General features: G+C 37.8%; 1 protein-coding gene across 2 annotated transcripts in view; it reads left to right on the forward strand.

The window, feature by feature from the left end:
• ube2j1.S (ubiquitin conjugating enzyme E2 J1 S homeolog) overlaps positions 1 to 7,242 on the forward strand; it is a 32,103-nt gene extending 24,861 nt beyond the window's left edge. For both annotated transcript variants that reach the window (XM_018265443.2, XM_018265444.2), the window contains exons 7-8: positions 1,504 to 1,590; positions 6,706 to 7,242. In XM_018265443.2, coding sequence (XP_018120932.1) covers positions 1,504 to 1,590; positions 6,706 to 6,975 — 357 coding nt within the window. In that variant the 3' untranslated portion in view covers positions 6,976 to 7,242. The remainder of the gene's footprint in view (positions 1 to 1,503; positions 1,591 to 6,705) is intronic.
• The last annotated feature ends 3,753 nt before the right edge of the window (positions 7,243 to 10,995 follow it).

Here is a 10,995-nt window from a genome sequence, read left to right on the forward strand (position 1 = left end):
TTTGACGAATCTAAAACCGGTAAATACGTCTTTCTACTGCAATGTGTATTTTCGGAAAATATGATTTTCTAGGGTCTCTGTACTGTTAGGGGTCTTATGGGCATAATACACATGCCGGGTGCTTACTGTATATTATAGCAGTCAGTGTGTCATGTGTGAAAATTCATATGTACTATTGTCATTTGGGGGTCTCTGTATGCCACATGGTTTGGTAACTCTTTGCATATCAAGCATCAAACTATTTAGTAGACCCCTAGCATTCATATTTAGGTAGCTTTATGCATGTAAGTTACGAAATGTGGGGTATATAATTGGGTAAAATGCAAGCTTTGTTATGATTTTCAGATTTTCATGGTTTTGGGGGGTCTGGTCTGTATGCCAGATACTTTGGTAAACCTATGTACAATGGGCACCAAACTGTTTGGAGGACCCCTGGCAATTATATTTAGGGTGCTTTTTCTTGCTACGTAATGATTCATGGGCAATATGATGCTGGAAAATTGAAGCTTTGAGGCAATTTTCTGGTATTTCACCAAAAACCCCCAATTTTGGTAAAGCCTTGCGACTCAGTAGTTTGGAGCAGAAAGGCATAGGTACCCATTTTAGATTGGGTAGAATGTGTACTTGCAAAAAAATATATGGTTTTGGGGGGTAAACATATATTTGTGTTTTTACCCCACAAAAAATGCATACAATGCATTGATTTTTCATTAGCTGAAGTGACCCACAGGACAATTTGTATGCGTTAACTTCATTTTGGGGTCTCTTACTTTGGTAAACCTATGAACAATGGCCACCATCCTGTGCTTGAATGATTGTGCCCTATGGCTATAAAGCAACTTTTTTATATAATAGAAATGTCACAATATAAGGCTAAGCTTAGTAAGTGACAGCAGGACAGAGCATGTGCAGCGAATCAGCTACTGGGGCATCTTTGGAGACACAGATCTTCCATGCTAAAGGACTGTGGTTCCCTTGGGCTGGTACAGAAGCACAAAACATAATGTACAACATTTCTGCCCAACTTCTTTAGTTAAGCATTAGTTTTCCTTTAAGAAACATTAGTCCTAAATTATTGTCATATTTGAATGCACAGAGTGGTGTATCCTCTCCACCTTTACTTCTGAGAGACCCATCCTTGTTCTGGGATCCACTCTTTTTAGCATTAAACAACTTTTCCAGACTTTTGTTGCCCATTTAAACTTTTCTTGAAATGTGTTGCTGGAATCAAATTAAAAGTGACAATCATTTTTGTTTTTGTACTACTTGAAATTTATGGTTTATTTACAAATCATTCCATTATCTTTTCATTTACATTTTACAGTGTCCCAGCTTTTTTTGAAAATGGGTTTGTAGTGTTCTAGATGGTTTGAAAAGAATGAAAGAATATTAAACGATACAATAGGGCCAAAAATATGTGGGCTTCCCTACTAATTATTTGTATTTGGCTATTTAAGCCATGGCTATCATTGATGTTTCAACCTGCTGTTTCTTAAAAATTAGGCAGAAGTGAACCCACCTGGAGGTGCTGAAAATCAGCCTAATCCGTCACAAGAGAGAAGTGAGCCAAATTTTCACACACACTCTGAGGTCTGTATAAGTCATCCTGTGTCTGCACTCCTATTGTCATGTATTTATTTCAATTAATCATTTAGATAAGGAAGTAATTATTTAGGGCTCTTACTGACGAGCAGTTGAAGTTGCGCTCCCCTTCATTCCGTTTTTCTGCGTTCAGCCGCAGGGGAGCGCAGGAATAGATGCATTAAGCTTTTTTCAATGGGGCTGTACTAACACAGGCGCGTGTAGGTGCCGAACGCAGGTTGAGACGCAACATGCTGCTTTTTTCCTGCGTTCGGCCTCTACACGAGCCTGTGTGGGTACAGCCCCATTGAAAAAAGTTTATTTTGTCTATTCCTGCGCTCCCTTGCGGCTGAACGCAGAAAAACGGAACGCAGGGGAGCGCAGCTTCAACCGCTCGTCAGTAAGAGCCCTTAGAGCAATAATATATGTGAGATGTTTTATACGTGTGAATGTGTAATTTGTTAAATACGTTTTCCATAGAATAGGTGGTTTAATTTTTTTTCTTCACTTTCAGTGTAAGTGTACTTATTATTGCATTCACGATCACGAGGAAGCAATTAAAGGAGCCAGTGATTCAGCTTAGTGGCTAAAGAACTAGATCACGATTAAAATACTAGTTTCTTCTAGTCACAGTGTCAGGAGAATTTCATATGTGAATTTAATGAGGTTCTCTCTTTTTTAACACTTCTCCTATAATTGAAAGCATTAATTCGGCAGTTCCCTAATTCTCTGTTTGATGGTATTTATATAACACATCCATTATGGTAGTGGATGGACTCTGGTTCTGAGCCAAGGCAGCTGCCACTAGACTTTGGTAAATGCAATCTAAATTCAGTGATAAATTGTGCTCAAATCCTGGATAAGCTGCACTTTATTTATTTGTTTATTTGAGCAGTGGTGGGCCTGAGGATTGATAAAGACAAAAACACGTCTAATAACGTCAGACCATCTGTTGCAGAAGGCTTTGCTTTTTACTGGCTTGCTTAAGTGGTGGGGAATACCTTTAACAGCAACTTCACACAATCATCATCAACCTAAAGTGTTGCTATGCTACAATACAAATCTTCATGTTTGAAGTGTAGTTTTACAGTGCATTTGAGGATTGTACGCTTCCCAACACTATAGAGCAGTGGTTTGTCTTTTTTTTTCCCCCCCTTATTGAGTATTACATTTTCCAATTTTCAGGGTCACCCTTCACTCATAATAACGTAACTGGTATAGAAAAATACTATTTTGTCATCCAGCTGTAGATGGACTATGAACAGTAAAAAGTGCACCTTCCATTGTGGTAAGAGGTTCAAAGGAAAATGTGGTTTGCAAGGTATCAACAATAAACCTAATCAGAAGTACAGGTATGGAATCAGTTATCCCTAAGCCAGTTATCCACAAAGCTCCTTACGGGAAGGCCAATTCCCATAGACTACATTTTAAAGGGATACTGTCATGGGAAAAAGTTATTTTTCCAAAACACAGTTAATAGTGCTGCTCCAGCAGACTTCTGCACTGAAATCAGTTTCTCAAAAGAGCAAACACATTTTTTTATATTTAATTTAGAAATCTGACATGGGGCTAGACATATTGTCAGTTACCCAGCTGCCCCCAGTCATGTGACTTGCGCTCTGATAAACTTCAGTCACTCTTTACTGCTGTACTGTAAATTGGAGTGATATCACCCCCCCCCCCCAGCAGCCTAACAGCAGAACAATGGGAAGGTAATCGGATAGCAGCTCCCTACCAGAAGATAACAGCTGCCTGGTAGGTCTAAGAACAGCACTCAATAGTAAAATCCAGGTCCCACTAGGACACATTCAGTTACAGTTGAGTGGGAGAAACAACAGAAAGCAGTTCCATCCTAAAGTGCTGGCTCTTTCTGAAAGCACAAGCCAATGCAAAATGACCTGAGATGCACCTACACACCAATATTACAACTAAAAATAATACATTTGTTGGTTCAGGAATTACATTTTATATGGTAGAGTGAATTATTATTTGCAGTGTAAACAGTAAACATTAAATCATGACAGAATCCCTTTAATCAAGTTCTAATTTTTAAAAATTATTTTCTTTTTCTCTGTAATAACAGAACAGTACCTTTTACTTGATTACTACTAAGATCTCATTAATCCTTATTGGAGGCAATCCTACTTAGATGTATTTAATTGTCTAAATGCCAGATTTAATAAGTGATTGACAGGTGAGATTGTTAAATACCTTTATAACTGGTATGGCTGCTTTAATAAATAAATTAATTTGAGTTTCATGTTTAGTTTGGTAAGGGTTTTTATGTCTGTGTGACAGGCCCCTTACAAATAAATGTACCCAAGCCTCACATTATCATAAGTGCCACCCAGGATTTATACCTTTGAAAAATGGCTAGTGAAATTACAAACAGTCATAGATGTATTATTATGTAGTTCATATATTCAACACTTATCAGATAATAGTTTGTTCTATGAAATACTGTAAGATTGTATTTGTAGCAACTTTACATTTTTATAGCAACTTTGCAAGTACCAGTAGGTTTACAATATACAGTAGCTATATTTCCAGTTGTATTCCAGGGGTTGTTCACCTTCCAAACACTTTTTTCAGTTTAGGTGTTTTCAGATTATTCTCCCAAAGAGACTTTTTTTCAATTGCTTTCCATCTTTTATTTTTTAACGTTTTCCCAAAATGTTTAAAGTTTAATGTTCGTGTCTCTAGTGTCTGTCTGGCGGCTCAGTGATCCAGGAGCATTCTGAACTGTTACATCTTGCTACATTTAGTTGATACCTTTCTCAGCAGTATCTGGAATATTAGCAGCAATTGTAGCAATTGTAACAGCTGCCTTTAATGAAACTCAGGGATTCTGCTCAGTAGTGATATGCGGATCAAGAAAAATTGACCGGCACCTAGGGTTGCCACCTGGCCGGTTTTTTACCGGCCTGGTCGGTAAAAATGATGCTTGATGCCAATTTAATTAATAAGAAAAAAACATCAAGACTATAGGTATTTTTTTCCAGAAAAGGTGGCAACCCTTCCTGCACCCAACCCTAACCCACGCAACCCATGCTCGCCCACATCCGACTTCCTCCCCCCCTTCTTTAATAGACCTGAGCTCAACCACCCCACCAATGATCTCACAAAAGGCACGCATCTATAAAACCTGATGTTCGAAGCTGGCGGTGTAAGGTCGCGGGTGGGGAGAGCAGGCAGAAGAGTTCAACACGAAGCCATCCGCAAGAAGTTCACCAAAGTTAATTCCCGAATATCGGGTCTGCCTACACATCACTACTACTCACCAGGGACAAAGATAACAATTGTATCAATTAAATGTATCAATTTAGAACAGTAAAAGGGTCGTCGACCCCCCCAGGGGCTGCTTTAGAAGGTGAAAATTTTTACTTTACACTTTAATATTAAAACTAGCTATAAATGGAAAGTATTTGGGAAAAAAGTCTTTATTTCTGTTGAACTGTCTGAAAACAACTGAACTGAAAAAAGTGTTTGAAAGTTTTTTAAAATGTAAAGAAATGTGTGTGAATTTGTTTCCTTCCTATAGCCCAGCAATCTATATGATCTGCTGTATTCTAAATCCCAGTAGAAGTAGATAAATGTTATTAGTGATGTTGAGGTTTATCACTGGTAATCTCAGCAGTTTCCTATTCATCTCTTTTAATCTGAGCACTCTGTGTACTAAAGATACATAGGATAAGTGCCTTTTGCATTTTGTAATGTAACTCCTGTAATCTATGGTCAGGGTGAAATTGCTCAAATTGCTCTGTGGTGTCTCTTCCATTCTTTTTTTTTTTGTCCGGTAAGTAAATCCTATTGCAAAGTGCAGTGTTACTCTACACTGTACTATTTGTCTCCTATTTCTTTTTATCTGTGTTATACCAAACCAAGATTTCCTTGTTTCTGTGTCTACACACAGTAAAACATACAGTAGTTTCTTATTGAGCACATAAAACACCATATTCGAGAAATAGACCAGCTCCTGGATGGCTGTACACCAGACCTTCAGCTTAGGGAGTCAACCAGGGACAAATAGCAGACAGGCTGGCAATTATCCAGACCACCAAGTTGAAACTAGAAGCAGCCTTGTTTTAAAGGCCATGTTATTGTTGTATTAAATATGCAAATAAACTTCTTTGATTTTTAAACAATAAAGCCGTTACTAGATTCAGCTTGGTGGTCTGGAAGTGATGGCAGTATGTCAGGTGAATATTTGACTGAAGTGACTTTGCTTTGAGTATTTTAGTCAAGACTCTTCTGGAATTAGTCAAACCATCAGATCCTTTATTTCAACAGAATGGTCAAACCATTAGACCATGAAAATGATGCCAGTATCTTTCTCTAATTTGGAGCTTTCTGGATAATCGGTGTTGAGATAATGGATCCCAAACTGCTGACCCCTCTTTTAATAAATTGTGTACAGTTCTAGTCTGTTTTATACCTACTGTAATACTAGTAACATTTGTTTGTGATTGCTTTCCCTTAAAATCACTACTTTTATTCTTTTTTTTTTTTTTTAAATGTACATGTTCATCCCATTGAAATGTAATGCATGATTTGTCTACTCTAGAGGAGAGTCAGTAGAGCAAAGTACTGTTCATTAAAGGCAAACAGAGGTACTGAGGATAAAACAGAGATATATTCAACCCCGAACAGCATATACTGTGAACATTGCCTAATTCAGATAATGCAAGCCACGCTACTAATTTAAAGGAGAAGCAAACCCAAAAGTTAAAAAAACCCTACCCTACATAGACCCCCCCCCCCTCAATCCTCATTCATGGGTGCCATCTTCAGCCGATTCGGTAATCTTCGGAATGAGACCGGCAAAATTGCTCCAACTGCGCATGCACCACTCTGCTGGTCTGATTCCGAAGATTACCAAAGAGAAGAAGATGGCGCACGTGAACTCCGCTGGACAGAATCTGCATGGAGGTGTAAGTAAAGACTTAGGGACATTTGCTTGGGGTAACACTTAGGCTGGGGGGAGGAGGGAGGGTGGTCTATGTGGGGTAGGGTTTTTTTAACTTTTGGTTTTGCTTTTCCTTTAAGTTGAAGCAAATCATTTGTACTACCCCATTAGATATCACACCAGTTGCCATAAATGTTTTTGATTATAATTTTTTTTAGATTGAATCTGCAGATGCATCAACCTCAATTGGTCAAGAAACAAGTCCGCCAACTCCCAGTACAAATGTCTCTAGAAGTCCACGCCAGCGTCGTGCCCAACAGAGGAGAACTCCAACCTCCACAGGACTCATTCAGGTCCAGCGCCATGGGGTTAATGGGAGCAACACTGGATCAGCAGTTCTTATTGTTGTACTGACATTAGCGCTGGCTGCTCTTATATTCCGTAGAATATACATGGCAAATGATTACATTTTTGACTATGAGCTATAATGTATGGTTGGAGAGTGCCACATTAAATCAATGTGTATCAGGTATGTATGGAGAACTGTTTACACAAGTGACAACTTGTATTTAATTCATGCATATGTTTGAACGATTGCATTTGTCTCGAGGTGGCTTTATGAAAGAGTTTCATCATTCCTGGAAAAAAATCATTGCATATGTGCGATTTCTCACTATATTACAGTGAGAGTCCATGACAACAGTTATCAGCTATTGTACAAATTATAATAAATACTCGTTCAGATTCAATTGAAAGAAATCTGAACTCCATGATATACTGTGTGGAATGCGAACAGTCTTATGGGGACTGACTTTATATATGTAATCCAAAGAACTTTACAAAGAAATACTTCACTGATTGTTGTCTTCATAGGCAGCATGACATTATTTTCATTTTAGTGTATTTGCCTAAGAAGAATGAAAAAAAGATTGTATTTGGTTAAAGGAAGGTATTAAAACTGTACATTTTCTTTGTGTGAAACACTGAAATAAGTTGTATACAGGGAGTCCTCGAGTTACATACATATACCGACTTGCATACAGAGGCTATTACAGTAAGGTACAGGCATGGGACCTGGGGACCTGGGGTTTTCTGGATAACAGATTACTAGAAAATCATGTAAAATTACAGGTTGGTTTTGCCTCCAATAAGGATTGATTACATCTCAGTTGGGATCAAGTGGAAGGTATTGTTTTATTATTACAGCGAAAAAGAAAATCATTTTAAAAAATGTGGATTATATGATTATAGTGGAGTCTATGGGAGATGGCTTTTCCTTAATTCGGAACTTTCTGGATAATGGGTTTTCGGATAACGGATACCATACCTGTACTGTAGGTTGCTTGGCCTTTATTAGCATTTAACTTTAATAAACCACCTGCTCCAATCCCTCTGGGTGTGTGTTCTCTACTGCGGAGCACAGAAAGGAAAAAATAATACTATGTTAAAACAGACATCTGTCTAAGTTGCATTTAATAAGTAAATGTATATGTTCCAACTTAAATAAAAATTCAAGAACAAACCTACAGACCGATCGTGTCCGTAACATGGGGACTGCCTGTAAATGTATACCTCAAAAGTGGATTTTCTCTATCCTACATTTGTTGGCCAATATCTCCCAGATAATGAATACACTACCCCACATGCTTTTGTAAATCGGCATTTCTGTTGACTAGTTTCTAGAAACCATCAGATTTGTATATTACTTTATTTTATTATCACTCTCTTCAGGCAATTTCTTATATGTCCTTACAACAACCAAAAGCCAACAACTAAAATGTACCTTAAATTCCATTGCAAAATGTCTTAGAAAGTCATGGTGTATTGGGATTAGGGATGCACCGAATCCGGGATTTGGCCAGGATCCGACCTTTTTCAGCAGGATACGGATTCGGGCGAATCCTTCTGCCTGGCCGAACCGAATCCGAATCCTAATTTGCGTATGCAAATTAGAGGCGGAAGGAAAATTGAGTGACTTTTTGTCACAAAACAAGGAAGTAAAAAATGTTTTCCCCTTCCCATGCCTAATTTGCATATGCAAATTCGGATTCAGTTCGGTATTTGGCCAAAATCTGGATTTGGTGTTTCATTGGTGCTTTGTTGAACCAAACCTGAGCCCTGAAAATAATGGATAACTGAGTAACCAATAAGGTGACAATTTTTAAAAACTGTCTTATTTTTATTCTTATTTCTCAAATATAAATATGCAAATTAGGTCTCAACTTTAGGTAGGTTCATCGACTGTAAATCTTTTGGGCATCTTCATTGTGTACATCATACTAATGTTTATAGAGAACTTCATTTTGGCCTAAGACATTAGAGAAGATTAGCAAGTGTAATAATAATAATAATAATATTTTGGCTTTAGGCAGTGAAATTAAAGGAGATGTAATGTTAAGAGCTGATTTTGTCAGTGGTTATTGGGTCTTTAAAGGGACATTATCACTAGTTATTTTTTAAGCACTGCCAATTTTAGCTTTCCTTTTAACAAACACAAAATACATATGTTCAAAAATAAAAACAACTATTACTCTGATAAAGTTGTGTTTTTCTTGTTTGAGAGTAGATGGTTTGCTCTGTGTTATGTGCATTATTGTGCCATAAGCTGGCCATACATGAGCCAAGGTTTCCTGTCTACTGAGCGACTCTGGAGTGGACTGTGTGTGAGTCTAAAACAATGGCTTCTGTAATATCAAGCATGGCCAGATATCATTTTGGCTGACTGTAAAGTCCTTTCAACAGGTCTGCCTTGATCCTAATGTGACACTGGAGCTAAACAATCAGATCCGCTTAAGATCAGGTAGAGGTAAAGGCAGGCAAATAATTTCACCATGGATCACCATATAAACTAAAGGTCCACTGTCACCACAGAGATGTCTTGTCAGGTATGGCCAGCTATGGACTGTCCCAGATCAGTTTTAAGCCATTGAAAGTTTGTGGTAACAATTTGCTCCAAGAAGGATTGTTGCAGATGTTTACTCAATGCGATAACTCATGATAGAATGCATCATACATAGTAAGTTAGGTTGAAAAAAGACATACATCCATCAAGTTCAACCTTTTTACTTTTTTTAACCTGCCTATCTGACAGTTGATCCAGAGGAAGGTAAAAAACCCATCAGAAGCCTCTCCAATTTGCCTCAGAGGGGGGAAGAAATCCTTCCTGACTCCAAGATGGCAATCGGACTAGTCCTTGGATCAACTTGTACTATGAGCTATCTCCCATAACCCTGTATTCCTTTACTTGCTAAAAAGCCATCCAACCCCTTCTTAAAGCTATCTAATGTATCAGCCTGTACAACTGATTCAGGGAGAGAATTCCACATCTTCACAGCTCTCACTATAAAAAACCCCTTCCGAATATTTAGGCGGAACCTCTTTTCTTCTTATCGGAATGGGTGACCCTGTGTCAGCTGGAAAGACCTACTGGTAAAGCATTAGAGAGATTATTATATGATCCCCATATATATTTATACATAGTTATCATATCACCCCTTAAGCGCCTCTTCTCCAGCGTGAACATCCCCAATTTGGCCAGTCTTTCCTCATAGCTAAGATTTTCAATACCTTTTACCAGCTTAGTTGCCCTTCTCTGTACCCTCTCTAATACAATAATATAATATTCAATAATACAATATTCTAGATGGGGCCTTACCAGTGCTCTATACAGTGGAAGAATGACCCCCTCCTCCCGTGAATCTATGCCCCTTTTAATACAGCTCAAGACTTTATTTGCCCTTGATGCTGCTGACTGGCATTGCTTGCTACAGCCAAGTTTATCATCTACAAGGACTCCAAGGTCCTTTTCCATAATGGATTTGCCTATAAGTGTCTTGGATATTCTTAAATCCCAGGTGCATGACTTTACATTTATCAACATTGAATCTCAATTGCCACTTAGCTGCCCAGATTGCCAGTTTGTCAAGATCATGTTGCAAGGATGCCACATCCTGGATGGAATTTATTGGGCTGGATAATTTTGTGTCATCTGCATACACTGATACATTTAATCTATTATTAAATATGTAATATATGTAATTTACAGGTTGAATAAAGGAATACTTTGATACAATTATCAGTGCGGGAAAGGTCATAGTGTTCCTTTAAAAATAATCAATGCAACAGAACTAATTCTGATGCACTTATTTTGAATTTCATTTTGGAGACATTATTCAGCATCCAGTAGTCTCCTTCTGTTAGCTTCATATGTATATCTTGCTTTTTTAATTGCAGATTAATCTCTAAAATGTTTTATTGCATTTGTCATATCTATGGACTGAAAGTTATGAACTTAAATTATTGTCCTTTACAAATATAAAAGCAATAAATAAGGAGTGTTGTTGAGAGCTTTATTTTTACAGACATAATTACAGGTATGGGACCTGTTATCCTGAATGCTCATGACCTTGGGTTGTCCGGATAACAGATCTTTCTGCAATTTGGATCTTCATACCTTAAGTCTACTAGAAAATCATGTAACCAAATGAATTGGATAATGGTAAATGAAA

The sequence above is a fragment of the Xenopus laevis genome, chromosome 5S (genome assembly GCF_017654675.1).
Source record: "Xenopus laevis strain J_2021 chromosome 5S, Xenopus_laevis_v10.1, whole genome shotgun sequence".
Classification (NCBI taxonomy): domain Eukaryota; kingdom Metazoa; phylum Chordata; class Amphibia; order Anura; family Pipidae; genus Xenopus; species Xenopus laevis.